Below are 18,206 nucleotides of genomic sequence, written 5' to 3' on the forward strand. Positions count from 1 at the left end.
ATTAAACACAACAAGCAGTACAGATAGAGGGTAACTAACGTACCTTTACTCAACTACTGTATCCTATATTAAAATTGGCTAATGGGCGGCCGGGCGGGCGTCACTATAACCACAAACCCAATACGGCCATATACAGTATAGGCAGGACCACAGCCACGTCACTATGACTCAGACATAACCCTAAACAAACCCAATACGCCCATAGGGAGGCTAGGAGGCATAGAGAGGCCACCTGGCAAACAGAAGGTTGTCTCGACCTAGCCTGGTAAACCCCCCTCCCTCCGGAAATCTCATTTTCATTTGATTTCAGGAAGGAGTATGGTCTACAGGCCTGTATGGGCAATTTGGGAGCTGGGCTGGATTAGTACCGTTGACTGACAACCCCTTCATCCAATCAGCAGTTCGTTCCTCCACAGCCAATCAGCAGCTCATTTTCCCCACCACCAGCCAATATGACGCAAGGGGACTTTTGAAGGGGCTATGCCGAAAATAGTTTGCTTTATTCGGATACATGCGTGTCACTGCCCGCCCCTGCCGGTTCTCTGATAAAAAAAAAAAAAAAGGCTCTGGCATGATTCATTTAGCACATATATGAAGTTAAACAATTAAATTATATCCGAAAGATATCTTTAAAGTAAATTCCGTTCCTCAAAAAATAAGTTTGAGAGCGTTTTCAAGTTTTAAAACCGAAACCAAAAACAGCGGACAGAAAAAATGGCTGCCGTCCCATTTTTGTCGGCTGGACTCGGTTCCATTCGGTTTCACTCGAACTCGCCACATGATTGGCCAACCTTCGCTGTCAATCACAGAACAATGAGCGGGGACGCTGATAGGACAGTTCATGTTATGAACTGTGGAGAAACGCCCAGACAGGCCTGTAGGCCAGACTTTCTTGAAATCAAATACAAATTAGATTTTCGGAGGGAGGGGGGTTTACCAGGCTAGTCTCGACCACCAGTCTACGTTGTCGAGGTGTCCCTAAGCAAGACACTTAACCGCTAAACAGTGGTGGATAAAGTACTTTTTTTTCTCATTAGAAAATCTCTTTTACAAGTAAAAGTCCGGAATTCGAAATGTACTTGAGTAAAAGTACAAAAGTATTGCCATCAAAATGTACATAGTACCAAAAGTAAAAGTATGCAGAATTATTATTATTATGCAGAATGTCCCATTTCAAGTTTTCAAATGTATACAAATCTTTTTAAAATAGCAGATCTACAAGCAGATCGGCTATTTTCAAATGGCCGAAATGTATATACTGTAGGGCTGAAGTGTTAATAAAGTGGTAATAATAATCTAAATCTACAAAATAACTAGTAACTAAAGTTTTCAAATACATGTAAAAGTAAAATATTTGGATCTGAGATGTAGTGGAGTAGAAGTAAAAGTATTGGAAATTGGAAATACTCAAGTAAAGTACAAATACCTAAAAATGTTTACTTAAGTACAGTCCTTAAGTAAATGTACTTAGTTACTTTCCACCACTGCCCCTAAATGCTCCCCAGACGCTGCCCACTCCTCATACATACAGTAGGATGGGTTAAATGCAGATCACACACCCGTGACTCACTTACAGTGACAAATGCTCCCAAAAGGAGTGGGAACCAAATGATATAAATTATTATATTTTGATAATAATAATTTATAGAATATGGGAGTGCTTCTCCCACAACCTCAGGCAACATGCAAATGATCTGGACTCAACAGCCCCACTCACAGCCCACCATCAGCTGCATATTAATGTTTTATCAAATGAAGGATTCAGATTCAGTGCTTGTTTGCTTTTCACTTGTAGGGGAAGAAGGGGCTGAAAGGCGATCAGGGCGACATGGTGAGTTCAGTCCTTAATCGCTCCCTCTTGCTTTCATTAAGCTGAAAAGATTCACTCTATAATGAATGGGACTGTTTAATTGGTAGATGAGGAAAGCGAGGGAATTGCATTATTTGAGCGGTTTCATGAAATTTGGGTTGACCTGATGTTGGATGAATTTGGACTTGTTTCTAATATGAATAACACCTCTATTTATTTCTAATATGAATAACACCTCTATTTATTTCTAATATGAATAACACCTCTATATATTTCTAATATGAATAACACCTCTATATATTTCTAATATGAATAACACCTCTATTTATTTCTAATATGAATAACACCTCTATTTATTTCTAATATGAATAACACCTCTATATATTTCTAATATGAATAACACCTCTATTTATTTCTAATATGAATAACACCTCTATTTATTTCTAATATGAATAACACCTCTATTATTTCTAATATGAATAACACCTCTATTTATTTCTAATATGAATAACACCTCTATTTATTTCTAGTATGAATAACACCTCTATTTATTTCTAATATGAAATAACTACACCTCTATATATTTCTAATATGAAATAACGACACCTCTATTTATTTAGGACTGGTTTCTGATATGAAATACAACCTCTATTTATTTATGTTTAGGGTGGACAAGGAGAAGGTGGACCAATTGGACCACATGGCCCTATAGTGAGTTTTCCACACAAGAGAGAGCCTACATCAGTGGTTCCCAACCATGTGGGCCGCCTGATGACGCAAACTTATATCTGCTCTAGACCGGTTCGGAAAGCTGCAACAACAAGTTGAACCCAGTAACACACAGTAACATCTTCAGTGTTACAGTTGTAACAACATGGAGCCTTATGGGTTCATTTGGTTACGTTTGTATGATATCAGTGTGTATTTGAGGTCACATACTACATGCATCACTCAGCAGCACATTTTAAACAAGCGTTTGATATCAGGTGAGATTTAAGAGTTGACCTGCACAATTGTTAAAGAACTAGTGCAATGAAAAGTGTTTCAAACTTTTAGAGCATATTTTCCATGGTCATAATGGAGATATAATGAACAATAGATGGCAAACGTTTAAAAAAAAAAGGGAAAAAATAAATACATATATTTTTATGTCAAAAGTCTCAAAAAGTCCAATCTTAATTACTTCCTGTCAAACGCTACTAGTCCGGTGTCTCTCTGCGCAATATTTTGAGGTATTCGTGCACTTTACGATACAAACAATTTGCCACCCTGTTAGAGCATGCCTTAAGGAAAATATTTGGCTGGGCCATCGCAGATTTGTCCCGTAGTAACCATGACATCCATTTTCCAAAAGTGCACAATCTTTCACCTACGGATGCTGGACTATACATCAGCAAGCCCTTATGGATAAATATAAATCATGATTTCATCCACCTGTGTGATTCCCATATACTGTAGCTCATGTTCCCCAACATGCACCTGATTGTCATTAGGGAGACACTCTTGGCTGCTATGTTCTTTATCTAACTCGAGATGACGGCCATGACGGTGCATTTCTAGTTTTAACCCATTTAGACCTGAGGCTGAAAAAACGCCTTCTAAATCCTGACCTAAGTTTTCTGAAAAACTTCAAATATTTATTAAAAAATTACAAACAGTGATGATGTTGCTATATACTGTACATAGCAACAGCAACCCTGAAAGTGGTTCCCGGATTGAAAGGTATGGTTACGTATAGGGCTTCCCGCTCTAAATGGGTTAAACAATATTATGTAAAAGTACATAATATTGCATCGCAATCATTTTAACCACTTTATGCCCAGTCATACGTTGGCTATTAAAAAAATAGCAGATCTACAAGCTCACAGCATATCACTTCATACTGCTCTGCAAGCTTGTATATTTCTGAAAATATTTGATAAATACCTACAATTTTGCATTATTTTAACACAAATCCTCTCTCTTCATGGGGTGTCCCTGGCACAAAACAATGACAATGACAATGCATTACTCGTTTTAAACTTGAAAGAGTACAACTCTTCTGACCATAGTGATGAGTAAGCTCCCCGTCCGTCCGTCCGTCCGTCCGTCCGTCCGTCCGTCCGTCCGTCCGTCCGTCCGTCCGTCACCTCCACCCACACAAATGTCTCTGTCCTTGAGTTTTCTCTGACACTGACTCATCTCATCATATTGAATAATTATGTATTTGTCTATTTTTGATCCAAACATAGAGTCCAGTGCAGATGTTGATCTATCTATCTGAAGTGTTCAGTATAAAACCATTATAAAGTAGAAGAGTAGAGTGGTTGGTTCCCAAACTGGGGGTAAGGAACTCCAAGGGGGTCCCCAAATAATGTTGGGGGGTCCCTAGAAGATTGGCTTAATGTGCAACATTGTTTTCTCACTCAACAGTAAACAAACCAACATACAGTATAAGTGTATACAGGGTATCTGCACATTTATAAAGTGACAATTTAATGGCTTTTAAGACCTTTTTAGTACCAAATTGGCCAAATTGTCAAATATTACGTAAGATGGAGGCAAACATTGTGAAGATAGCCGAACTACAAGCTCACAACACCTTGCATTGCGATTTTCACAATATTTATCTGTGGAACCGAGTCAAACTAAATTTAAATGCCTATAATTCCAAGTGCTTGTCAGGGTGGGTGGGGGTCCCCAGTTCAAATATGATTATTTTTGGGGGTCGCGTCCTGAAAAGTTTGGGAACTCAACCCTTGGAGTAGACGACTATCGTCGATCTCCTCCGAGAAACGTCCATATTGATGAACCCTTTTTCTTTTCTTATTCATTCAGCCCACATATTTATATTACTATATACGGTATACAGAGGGCTATATTATAATTGGATCCATTTGATGAGGCCACAGGGTGTCAGACCTCAGTGGGTGGACTGGCTGTCATGTCTTGCATCGTTGCTTTCTAATTTTAAGGCAGCATAATGAAACATGAACATGATCATGTCCACCCATGAGCACCACCAGCCCTGTGATTCTTTCAGTTCAATAACACTTCTTTGTGTTTTGTTCTGGTTCTTTCCATTAGAGCAGTGGTGGGAAAAAAAAGTATCAATACTGCAATGTAGAAATACTCCGTTACAAGTAAAAGTCCGGAATTAAAAATGTCGTATTGGTATCAAAATGTACTTAAAGTACCAAAGTAGAAAGTAGTCATTATGCACAATGTCCCATTTCGCAAGTTTTCAAATGTATAAAATGTGTACAAATCCTTTGAAAATAGCAGATCTACAAGCTCACAATGTGTCGCATCGTGACGCATTGTGAGCTTGTACAGTATATTGGCTATTTTCAAATGGCCGAAATGTATATAGGGCTGAAGTGGTTAATGTATATTTTGTAATAATAATCAAAATCTACAAAGTAACTAAAGTTTTCAAATAATTGTGGTGGAGTAAAAATATAATGTTTGCCTCTGAGATGTTAGTGGAGTAGAAGTAACAGCACTGCAATTTTGAAATACTACAGTAAAGTTAAAAAATACCTCAAAATTGTACTTAAGTACAGTACTTTAGTAAATGTACTTAGTTACTTTACGCCACTGTCTGGGGGCGAACATAGCTGATCTAGAATAGCACAACACATGTATTTGTATGATGCTTTGTGAGCTTGTAGATCAACTATTTTCGGCAAAGAGTTTCAGTGTAGCGTTTAAGTTGTTAAGTTGAGTATTTGACCATAATAGCATGTACATTACATTTTTTATAAAGGATCCAATTGTTGATTCTTTCAGGGACTGACGGGAGCGAACGGACAGAAAGGTGACGAGGGTCAGAGAGGCTCTCCTGGAGACCCTGCCAAGGGGGTAAGAGAAATCATCCAGCATTCTGTCATCCTGTAAACATGCCAAGGTTGAACAAGACTTTGTGCAGTGTTGATTTCGTCGACTAAAACTATGATGAAAAATGTCGAAAACGAAATGACAATGACAATTTCATCAACAGATAAAAACTAGACTAAAATTTTAGTGAGGGTCTAGTGGAGAAGAGATCCAGTAGAACTAAAAGACAAGTCATTTTATGCTTGGTTGTGCGCCCTGAAAATAGCAGATCTACAAGCTCACAATGTGTCGCGCTGCAACGCGTTGTGAGCTTGTAGATCGGCTACTTTCAGCATGCAACCAAGTCTAACATCAGCCATTACAATGCAATCAAGGCACCGCCAAAATACATTTTAGGTCGACTAAATCAACTGTAGATTTAGTCGACTATAATCTTATGATATGTAATCAACTAAAACTAGACTAACAGTAAAACATTTCAGATGACTAAAATATGACTACAACTAAATGGAATTTGATTCAAAAGACTATGACTAAAACTGAATCAAAATTTGCTGTCAAAATCAACACTATCTGGCAACGGGTGGTGCTGTTTGACCTGGAGGTCAAACAGATTATAGAGAGTTTGATTGAAGGATACATTTCAGGAGAAACCCTCACATGCTTTTAGAGAATGGTCACTGGTTTCTTCAGCATGGTAACACTTCTTTACGCATGGCTGTCGCTGTTCAACAATCACATTCCTCCCACAACGAGATGTGATGGCATTCCAACCATCTAGAATAATGTGGCGGCGGAAAATAGCTAAAAAATATATAGAAAGGAAAAGTGCAGGAGAAGACAAGAAGCCCAAAGCTCTTATGAGGCCTCTACCTCTACCTATGTATAACACAACGAAAACATTAGTAGAACAACAATTAGCCAATAAAGTTGGCACACATAATTATATAGAATTAAATTACAATTGACATGATTGCAGTTTAAAGATAGAAAATTGGCAACAGTTGAAATACATGATTATGCCTGAATACCAATTACATGATTACTGATGATAATAATTATACACTTCACTGACTCATCTCATCATATTACATATGTATTCGTCTATTTTTGATCCAGACAAAGAGTCCAGTGCAGACATTAATCTATCTATCTGAGGCCTTCAGTATAATACAATCATAAGAGTTGACCAGTGGTTCCCAAACTGGGGGTAAGGACCCTCAGTTCGCGTCCCCAAATAATGTTAGGGGGTTCCCAGATGATTAGCTTAATGTGCAACATTGTTTTCTCACTCAACAGTAAACAAGCACAGGGTATACAGGGTACCCTTGTATACAGGTTTTTTTTGCACATTTCTAAAGTGACAATGTTATGACTTTTAAGGGTGTAAAATCCATGCTGCAAACAAGCAAATAGGGAAGTGTGTGTGTGTGTGTGTGTGTGTGTGTGTGTGTGTGTGTGTGTGTGTGTGTGTGTGTGTGTGTGTGTGTGTGTGTGTGTGTGTGTGTGCGTGCGTGCGTGTCAAAAGTGCATGTTATGTGAAGGCCGGTTTACAGTATTGCCTACACAGGAATGTTGGGATTCATTCATGCTGGGGGAGATTACTTGAATAATATTGACATACATTAGACTAATGCTGTGTTCACACCGGAATTACGCCAAGTGAAAAAAAGCTTTAATTTTCAATGTTATCTCTATGCAAATTGGCGTTTATACGCTTTTCATGAGCGTATAAACGCCTAAACGTAAAGGCGTGCTTTATTTCTCCCCAGACCCGAGCTTTGACGCTTTTATTTTTGAAGCCTAGAAAGTGTTGGCGTTATTAAGCGCAATTCTAGCCAATCAGAGCACAGCAGGACCTGAGTAGGCGTGGACTACCTCGCTCAGCCAAAAAATAATGTCAGCTCGCTGCTCGCAGCCTGCTCGCAGCAGGCGCAGCAGACAGTTTTCCGAAAGAAAAATCTATTTTTTTAAATAAAGGCTGTATATGTAATATTAATGGTGAGTTGGCAAGAACATTGCATAGATATGGTCGGAAATAAAAGTATATGTGACCAACAAGTCGTGAAAGCAGTTAAAACTGGTTATGTTCCGTGAGGCAGGCCCCTCGCTCTACCAGCTCACCCCGGGGAAAGGAGCGCCCTGCTCGGGGCGGACAGGCCACACGGTCCGCTGTGGTCAGTGGACCACAGTCCGGTTTTCCGCTCGGTTTCACCGGGCGGAGCGGGGTAGATGAAAACCGGAGGCCGAATTGGACTACACACACCCACACAAAACGAATATTAAAGTTACTACATACTATCATGAATTAATAATAACCTTTATCACCGAGACACCGACAAAACACAACAGATCACTTGACCTGCTCTGCTCTGCTCTGCACTCGGCGAGCGAGTGGAAATCTCCCGGGGAGACACTGTGTGTGTGTGTGTGTGTGTGTGTGTGTGCCAGTCAGCTCGGCCTGGGGAGACGACCTGCCACGGTCCCTATATTATATATTAATATCGCTCCAGTATAGCGATATATCTCTCGATTATATATCAGATAGTATAATTATAATTATATCACCGACAAATCACAACAGATAACTCTGACCTGCTCTGCTCTGCTGTCGGCGAGCAAGAGGAGCTCTCCCCGCCGACGCAATGTGTGTGTGTGTGTGTGTGTGTGTGTGTGTCAGTTGTGGGAAAAGTACCTTTTTTTTTACTTAAGTAAAAGTATCAATACTGCAATATAGAAGCACCCCAAGTAAAAGTCTGGTAATCCAAATTAACTTGTAAAAGTACAAAAGTATTGGCATCACAATGTACTTAAAGTACCAAAAGTAAAAGTACTCATTATGCGGTCGTCTCGTCCCGTCCGATCCGCTGATGATAAAAGTATTGAAAATTGGAAATACTCCAGTAAAGTAAAAAATACCTCAAGTACTTAAGTACAGTACTTGAGTATATGTACTTAGTTACTTTAGCTCTGTCACTGTCCCCCTAACCATTGAATGCCGATCGTGGACTATACACACCCACAAAAACAAAATATTAAAGTTTTTAATCTAGCAGATGTACTAGACCAGGGGTCTTCAACAGGGGGTCCGGGACCCCTAAGGGGTCTTCAGAGCTACTATAGGGGGTCCGCCAAATCTTTGTGTGATAGGATTTAGTTTTACATTAACCACTTGAAACCTAGAATTCCTTTTCTGAGGGGAACATTAGCCGAAAATAGCAGATCTACAAGCTCTCAATGTTGAGAGCTTGTAGATCGGCTATTTTTGGCAAAGAGGCTATAGGTGTAGAGGGAAAAAAGATCAGACTACCTAAGTAAAAAAATAAATAAATCTGAAACACAATTTTATACAATATAAAGGGGTCCCTGCTTAATCTCTCTCTCAGCTAGGGGGTCCTTGGCGTGAAAACGTTGAAGACCCACCCCTGTACTAGACCTACATCTATAGAGTATAGACAGACAACAGAAGTTTAAACACGGCTCCAGTCCGGTGGTCGCGATGTGGTCGTGGGGAGATGCTAGAGAGAAAAATGTAAAATGCTATAGAGACAAAAAATGATCAATCGTTCATGAAAGTCCTTGAGGTCTTGTTTCCAATGAGGGCCTTGCTATGACATGAGTCTTAAAACCCCTTTATTTATACCATATATGTTGCCTACGAAAAATAGTAGTTTTTAATTGGTTTGTTGCGTTCAGATATCGAATCGCTTCATCTCATTGCAAAAGTTGAAAGATAGATGGATAGATCACATAGATTAGAATAGGCCTATGCATATGATAGATAGATAGATAGATAGATCGTGTATTATATATATATATATATATATATATATATATATATATATATATATATCTCAAATTTCCGAAATGTATATAGGGTTGATGAAGTGGTTTTGTATCAAAATCCACGTAGTATAGTAGCCTACTAGTAACTACAGTTGTCAAATAATTGTAGTGGAGTATAAGTACAATATTTGCCTCTGGATGTAGTGGAGTAGAGCTAAAAGTATTGAAAATTGGAAATACTCCAGTAAAGTAAAAAAAAATACCTCAAGTAGTTAAGTAGGCTACAGTACTTAACTTAAGTATATGTACTTAGTTACTTTAGCTCTGTCACTGTCCCCCTATAACCATTGAACGCCGACACACGCCCACAATAACAAAATATTAAAGTTGTTAATCTATCAGATGTACATCTAATAGACAGACAACAAACTAAACAATGTAATTGAGAACAGAAGTTTAAACACAGCTCCAGTCGCCCGCCCGGTGGTCGCGATGCGGTCGTGAGGAGATGCCCCACTGGCGACTCGTAGATCTGCTATTTTCAAGCTGGTGTAGGCAGCAGGTTCTCTGGTGCTTTTTCCGCAGCATTCGCAATTTATATGAATGTTTTAGTTAGTAGCTGTGCATGTTAAAGTATTGAAGATTGTTAAACTCACTCTAGGTCTAGGACAGTGGTTCTCAAACTTTTCCATGCTAAGGACCCCCAAAATGATATGTATTTGGCCGCGGACCCCCATCTAAAATATTTTGTTTCAGGGACCCCCCCAGAAGCAAAGATTTGAGTTACAAATGTTCTCTTTAATATATATTCAAAAGTGCACACATTTTCACGTTTTTTCAAAAATAGCAGATCTACAAGCTCACAGCGCGGCACTCGGTGCCGTGCTATGAGCTTGTATATCTGCTATTTTTGAATAGCCAAAGTATAAAAGGTTAAAATTATTGTGATGCTGTATTACCACATTTTGCTGGGGACCCCCTGGTACCCCCTCAAGGACACCTGGGGGTCCCCGGACCCCACTTTGAGAACCACTGGTCTAGACCCCTCTCCTCGGGCAAAGGAGAGGAGCACGGCATGTGTGTGTGTGTGTGTGTGTGTGTGTGTGTGTGTGTGTGTGTGTGTGTGTGTGTGTATGTATGCACACGCACACACACACACGCGAGCCCCCCTCCCCCCCCCCCCCCCCCCCTCCCCACACACACACACACACACACACACGTGTCTCTCTCTTTTTCCTAAATAGTCAGTGTATATGTCGCTCAACTAATAGCGAAGCAGATCTGAACAGATCTGTCTGTCTACAGGCTCTGGCCTTGGAGGGAGCGGGAGTCCCGCAGTCAGTCTGCCCCCGAGACAGCAGCAGCTGACCGGCGAGACGTGAAGTGAACGTCCGCTAAAAAAGCAGGAAATACGGCAACATGATTTTTTCTTTAACTTGTTAATTTGTGTATATAAAATATAGATTCCCTGTCGAATCTCCTAATTACACCAACATTATTCTTGTGAAGTAGGTAGTTTGTGCTTTTTAAAGATTTATTAAGTTCGCTTTGGTCAGTTCTAGCATGGGGAAACACCGAGCGGTGCTCCCCGTGACACAGTGCCATATGACGGCCTCATGGAGAGCAGCGTGGGGGGGTAGCGACCAGACGGCCCGTTCAGTTATTTAGCAGCTTGTTTATAAACATTCTGTAGATTTTTTTTCCATAAATAGGTTATGTAGTAACTAAATATAGACTTATTTCTCATCTGCAGCTGCTATTTTTCATTTTTGACTTCATAATGCGTTCTGCTTCGCACAGCCCGTTTTCGTCTCGCCTCGAAAAAGCTCACTTGAGGAGACTTGAGTGACAGCTCCTTGGACACGCCCAGTTTGATCAAATAACGCCAAGTCAAATGGAGTATAGGCGTTATTTTATAAAGGCGTTATTTTGGTGTGAACACAGCATTAGTATATTGTTTTGATCTGCATTACTCCCATGCTGTGCCATAAACAGTATCAAACATCCTTCTTCTCTTTTTTTTTATCACAACAGATAATTGGTCCGACTGGAAAGAAAGGGGCCAGGGTAAGTCAACCGTAGACTGCGGGTGTCTTGCTCAAAGGCACGACAGCAGTTTGCAGAAGGAGAAGATGGCTCTAACCTTTAGAGTTTATTACACACAAACTCCTATGTTTCAGTAGTTTGTGTCCATCTGTCTATTCCAGGGTTATTCCCAATGTGAGACATTTAAAGGACAACTTTGTTTTTTTTACAACCAAGGTTTATATTTTAGCTTGTAATTAAAGTAAATAAATGATGAGTGTTATTTTTTTTTTCATATCTATCCGGTGGATAGATATGTCTTTTTTACACAATAAAAAGGTCTTTGATGGCCAGATGTGAGTTATTGGGGGCTGGAAGAGCTACTGTAAATAATAATAAAGAAAACGCCGGGTTATTGTGTAAAAAAAAAGACATATTTAGCCACCGGACAGAATGCCCCCGCCCACTGTAAAAAATATCGCGAAAATTGCTAAAACTAGAAAGCAGTAAATTAAAAAAATGTAACACTCATCTTTTATTTACTTTAATTACAATCTAAAACATAAACCTTGGTTGTAAAAAAACAAAGTTGTCCTTTAACTTCATGCTGCAAGTAATATTCAATAGAAGCCAGCGACATGAAAATCGTTGCTGTCGGGAGGAAACCTTGTAGGCTATCTTCAAAACTGTTCCTTTTTTATTATTATTTAAAAAACATTTTTAAATAGTGAAAATAGACGATCTACAAGCTCACAGCGATGGCGCACGTTGTGAGCTTGTAGATCTTATATTTTGTGCAACACTCAAAAGTTGAAATAAAGAGATACAAGGTTTTTGCCCGACGGCAACGACATACAAATTGATGCCCGACACTTTATCGCTGCGTTAGAAGCAACAAAAGCTACAATGTTGAGCTGCCATCAACATTTCTCACACTCCAATGACACGGCGAAACGTTAATCCGTCGTACTGTGTTTTTGTTTCTCCAATTCCAGTTCTCTTCTCTCTCTCTCCACACAACTCCTGCTGGATTAAAATTCAAAAACTGCAAAAGTAGCAGATCCAAAATATCAAAACGTGCCACGTTCCGAGCTTGTACATCTGCTACTTTTCATGCTTTTGTGTGACGCTGTAGTATGATCAAGCATGGCGTTAATTTACGAAAAACCACAAAGAGTTGAAATACGGAGATAAGAGGTTTCTGCCCGACAGCGACAATATTTTTCTCGCTCGATTTTTATCGCATTAAAAAAAATCCCACCAAAAATGTGAAATCTTGTTTGAAAAAAGATTTTCTGAAGTGTCCACAGCCCTGCTACGAGACACAGACCGAGTAGAAAAAAATGGTACCATATTATAATGAGCATCATTGAGGACCAATTATATGAAGATAGGTTGAAAATTGGCGAAGTCATCCTTTAATGGAGGGACTATTCTATCTACGTGATGAAGCATGATGATTACTTAATCTTAACAGAGGGACTATAAAACTGCCTGATGAAGTGTGATGCTTAATTAACTGTTTGGTGGTGTTCTCTCACTGTCAAACACAATTAAGATTTTACCTCGTTAGCTTTTGTCAGTGGGATTTACCGTAGGCAACCCCCCTTGGGCCCTTTTTATCTTTTATCCACAGGGTATGATTAAGAGTGGACGTGGAAAGATTACAATTAAAGTCATTTTGACAATGTGACAAACACTTTTTTAATTTTTTTTTAGGCATCACCAAATGAACAACTTTATTGCGTAATATTCGCCAATGCATATTTGTGTATTGTTTATTCACACCGCCCATGGCGTGTAAGGACTGTTGCAATTAGAAACCGATTCTGGTTCGAGTTAAAAATAAGGAGACATGTGTAAAAATTGTATTCATAAAAGTGATGTCCTAAAAATATTGATGGCCTAACAAGTAATACAAGTGTGTGTGTGTGTGTGTGTGTGTGTGTGTGTGTGTGTGTGTGTGTGTGTGCGCGCGTTGCCTCTCAGGGTGACATTGGTCCGGTTGGACCCGCTGGCCCCCAAGGAACAAAGGGTCAACAAGGAGTCAAAGGCGACAAGGTTTAGTTGATACAATCAATAACGCACCCTATTGTTTATATCGTATTAATACATAACTCTATTGTCCACTCAGATGATAAGAAAAGGTCAGTCTGAACACAGGTCTTGTGTTTTGCCATTCGTTCATGCAGGGCAGTCCAGGGTTTGGCATTCCCGGGCAACAAGGACCAAAGGGGGAGAACGGTGAGAGGGTGAGTCATAATGATATTATTAAATTGTCAGTCGCCCATGGACCACTAGTGGCCCCCAGATAACCGATCTACAAGCTCACAAAGCGTATCAGCCCTTTTCAGTGCACCACATCGGAGCCATTACTTTGTATGGCTCCGTTAGCCCATACCTAGTCTCGCGTCACCAGACAACTATTCCACAATCTCTGAATGCTATATAGAGTCTGGAACTCCACTTCCCGAAAGCTGCTTAACGGAAGCTACTCAGAACGGAAAAACATTCGACCAATCACGACGCGGTGCCCGCGGACCTGTAGTCCCAGTGGAAACAGAACCGAGGCGGAAGCATAGAGTCATAGGTAGATTCATGTTATTTGTGCGAGGATTGTTTATCATTATATTCATATATGTATCATATATGATACATATATATATTTGTATATATATTCATACATATATGATATTTATATTATTTAACACTTTTTGTTTTGATTCCAGTCGGACTCCTTTGCGCCACTGCACAATGCTAAAACGGAAGTGGGTAGGGGAGGGGCTTCCGCTTTCCCCTTAAGCATTATCAGAGCTTCCGAGTCCCAGACTGTATGTCGGAAACATTTGTAAATTGTGGGAGGCAACAGTCTGGCCACGCGAGACTAGCCCATACCCATTCATTTAGAAAATTCTATTCAGGCGCGTCAGGCCAGTCTCGAATGAATGGGACCATGACCATATAATATGGGTCACGGTTGACCAACCATGTCCAAATATGAAACCCAATAGGTCGCGTCAGCTATAGCCTCTGTTGTAACCATGGCGATCTAATGTGGTCGATTTAGTAACGTGTAATCCTCTCTAGCGATGTATATGTAACGCCCGGGATTCGAACCCCGGTCTCCCGCGTGGAAAGCCAACATCTTAGGCTAAAGGGGAATTCCCCCTTGGCCAGGGCAAGATATTAGGCCTTTGGTCATCAGGCAGAAATCAAAGTGAACTTGCAGACGCAGTAGAGTGGAATTTATGTTGTTTTCCCTCTTTTTTCCTTTGCAGGGAAATGTTGGTTTATCCGGCAAACCTGGACCAAAGGTAAGCACTAAGCACACGCCCATTTACATCCATTTGGAATTCATCTGAGGAAGGAATTTGGCATTTTTGTCACTGTCTGGTGGAAACCTTGTACTTGTATGTCCAAAACGGTTACTTTTCAGCAAATAGAAAAAAGAACCTGTGTTCCAATGGATCCAATGTAGTTATTATTTAGTCACAAGCTCTTGTTAATGCTTTTTATTGGTTCAATATTTATAAACCCCACAGACACACCTGGCTTGCCCATTTTGGGTATGTTATTAGATGTGTCATAGGTGACACTTAAATAAAAATGAAACAAAATAGCAGATGTACACGCTCACACAATGCATTGCAATGTGACACCATGTGTCGGGTGCAAACCTCATATGTCCAAAACTGTTACTTTTCAGAAAATGGAACAAATGTTTTCTGAAATATTGAAAAGAGCCAAACAACAAGATCACAACGAGTCACGATTTGACACGTTGCAAGCTTGTAGATTATTTTCACTACTTTAGCTTGACACCCTTTACGACGAAGTAGGGCAATAGTATGATGGAGAAGAAAAAATAAAATAAAAGTTGAAATTTGGAGATAAAGGGTTTACAATTTACAATTTAATCCAGAGCGATTTACAGTAAGCGAGGTAAACACGAGGTAATAAAATACATAGAAATAGTAATCTAGGATCATAGGTAAACCAAGAACCCTATCATCAGTCTAAACATTATAATACTGTATAAAAAATAAATACAAATCTGTACATTGAAACTATACAAACTATAGGATGCCAGGTCAACAAATGAACCTGGCATCTGTCTACATAAAATGCTATCTAAATTACATTAGCCTTTGCATAAGCCTGCAATGTCGTCAAGGCTAGGACAAGTGCTACGGCAAGTGCTATGGTTTCTGCCCAACAGTGACAATTTGCTGTGGATGTTGATCTCGATGAATGAATCAGAACTGATGTCTTCTGTTTTAGGGACAAGATTGTTTTAACGGGGACAAAGGGGGTGTCGGGTTCCCCGGCAATACCGGAGCTACAGGACTAAGAGGTAAAGATGTAAGTAAATCCTGCAGTGACTGACGCGAGGTGTTTGTCATTGATGTGTTACCATCATTTATTGTGCTAATGCATTCCTATTCTTTGACACACACTAAATGTAAACTTGTAAACGATACCCCCTCACTAATGCAAACTCTATAATTATCACAACCCAAACATTTCCGCTCAATGTTCAAAGAAAACATCAATAATAAGATTAATCATAATAACAAATTATAATAAAATATATATATATATTATATTTTTGTATGCCGTCTTAAAATAAGTTATACTTTTTTTTACTGGATTTGCAATTATGGTTTTATCTAGGACATTATGTGGATCTCAGATCTCCACATAGACATTGTGTGGCTCCACTGTGGATCTCAGACTTTATTTATATATCTTTTAGCTTTTTCTCCCCAATTTAGTCAACTAGAGGTTTGGGTCGCCACGCGGCCCTCACATCTAGAGTTTTGGGCTGCTACACGACCCTCACACCTACGTGGCACCGCCGATCCAACCAATGTGTCTGAGTCATACTGTCAGGGGCTTTGTCAGAGTACCTGTTGTACCCGTCTGTCTGTGTCCCTTTTGTGTATATGGAGATCCCTGATGTCATCAGAATATGGACATATTTTGGAATGCCCATATATGAGCATATTAGTTGGATCGGTGGTGCTGGACAACTGGATATCCAAAGTACTCGACGGCGGACACCGCACTCCCTCGAGTCCTTGCCTCTGCGTGTGCTGAGTTTGAAGTCGGTTGGTGCCATATACGCTTATGACCATATATGGGGATAGTGGTCGGATCTCTGGAAAACCAGTCATTCCTTGTCCCTTTTATGCCCATAATTGAATTTCAATTGAATTTATATGGGCAAGCCCCCTTTTGTGTCCATATATGGAGCTGACTGATTTGTTTGCGGCTGATATCCATATCCAACTCCATATTTGGGCGTAGCTGCATTTGGAACTCCAGAGTGACGTCATAGATCTGTCCGCCGGCCCGCCCTCCCATTAGTCAATTTTGATATAGGATAGCAAGGCTTCACCCACGTTTGTCACATTGTCACATCAGAGAGTGATGTCAGAGCATGACTTCATCAGTGACATCAGCTTATGGTAAAGCAATATTTCTCAGATTTTGGTAGACCTTGGTCCGTACGTTTTGTACGCTAGTCAGGATACATACTGAAGCAGAGGATGCTGTCCCTGTCTCGGGCAGTCGTGAGCGCGGCGGTACGCGTCCCAGCCGCTGTCAGTCAAGGCGGAGTGACTTCAATCCTGAGATTCAACAGCACAGCAACTCAGGAGGCGCCCAAGAAGACGACACACGGCCCTCTGGCGGACCAGGACAGGATCTTCACAAACCTCTACGGCCGCCACGACTGGAGGCTGAAGGGAGCGTTGAGACGAGGCGACTGGTACAAGACCAAGGAGATCCTGCTGAAGGGCGTGGACTGGATCGTCAACGAGAACTGATGTCTTCTGTTTTAGGGACAAGATTGTTTTAACGGGGACAAAGGGGGTGTCGGGTTCCCCGGCAATACCGGAGCTACAGGACTAAGAGGTAAAGATGTAAGTAAATCCTGCAGTGACTGACGCGAGGTGTTTGTCATTGATGTGTTACCATCATTTATTGTGCTAATGCATTCCTATTCTTTGACACACACTAAATGTAAACTTGTAAACGATACCCCCTCACTAATGCAAACTCTATAATTATCACAACCCAAACATTTCCGCTCAATGTTCAAAGAAAACATCAATAATAAGATTAATCATAATAACAAATTATAATAAAATATATATATATATTATATTTTTGTATGCCGTCTTAAAATAAGTTATACTTTTTTTTACTGGATTTGCAATTATGGTTTTATCTAGGACATTATGTGGATCTCAGATCTCTACATAGACATTGTGTGGCTCCACTGTGGATCTCAGACTTTATTTATATATCTTTTAGCTTTTTCTCCCCAATTTAGTCAACTAGAGGTTTGGGTCGCCACGCGGCCCTCACATCTAGAGTTTTGGGCTGCTACACGACCCTCACACCTACGTGGCACCGCCGATCCAACCAATGTGTCTGAGTCATACTGTCAGGGGCTTTGTCAGAGTACCTGTTGTACCCGTCTGTCTGTGTCCCTTTTGTGTATACGGAGATCCCTGATGTCATCAGAATATGGACATATTTTGGAATGCCCATATATGAGCATATTAGTTGGATCGGTGATGCTGGACAACTGGATATCCAAAGTACTCGACGGCGGACACCGCACTCCCTCGAGTCCTTGCCTCTGCGTGTGCTGAGTTTGAAGTCGGTTGGTGCCATATACGCTTATGACCATATATGGGGATAGTGGTCGGATCTCTGGAAAACCAGTCATTCCTTGTCCCTTTTATGCCCATAA

General features: G+C 40.3%; 1 protein-coding gene across 1 annotated transcript in view; it reads left to right on the forward strand.

Moving 5' to 3' along the window:
* The window catches only part of col7a1l (collagen type VII alpha 1-like), a 148,432-nt gene that overhangs the window by 64,532 nt on the left and 65,694 nt on the right, over nt 1–18,206 (forward strand). Inside the window, exons 41-48 of the mRNA XM_084050160.1 lie at nt 1,796–1,831; nt 2,477–2,521; nt 5,582–5,653; nt 11,450–11,482; nt 13,430–13,501; nt 13,633–13,692; nt 14,719–14,754; nt 17,287–17,367. Coding sequence (XP_083906286.1) covers nt 1,796–1,831; nt 2,477–2,521; nt 5,582–5,653; nt 11,450–11,482; nt 13,430–13,501; nt 13,633–13,692; nt 14,719–14,754; nt 17,287–17,367 — 435 coding nt within the window. The remainder of the gene's footprint in view (nt 1–1,795; nt 1,832–2,476; nt 2,522–5,581; nt 5,654–11,449; nt 11,483–13,429; nt 13,502–13,632; nt 13,693–14,718; nt 14,755–17,286; nt 17,368–18,206) is intronic.

Source organism: Gymnoscopelus microlampas, assembly GCF_963454915.1.
Source record: "Gymnoscopelus microlampas genome assembly, chromosome: 23".
Lineage (NCBI taxonomy): Eukaryota > Metazoa > Chordata > Actinopteri > Myctophiformes > Myctophidae > Gymnoscopelus > Gymnoscopelus microlampas.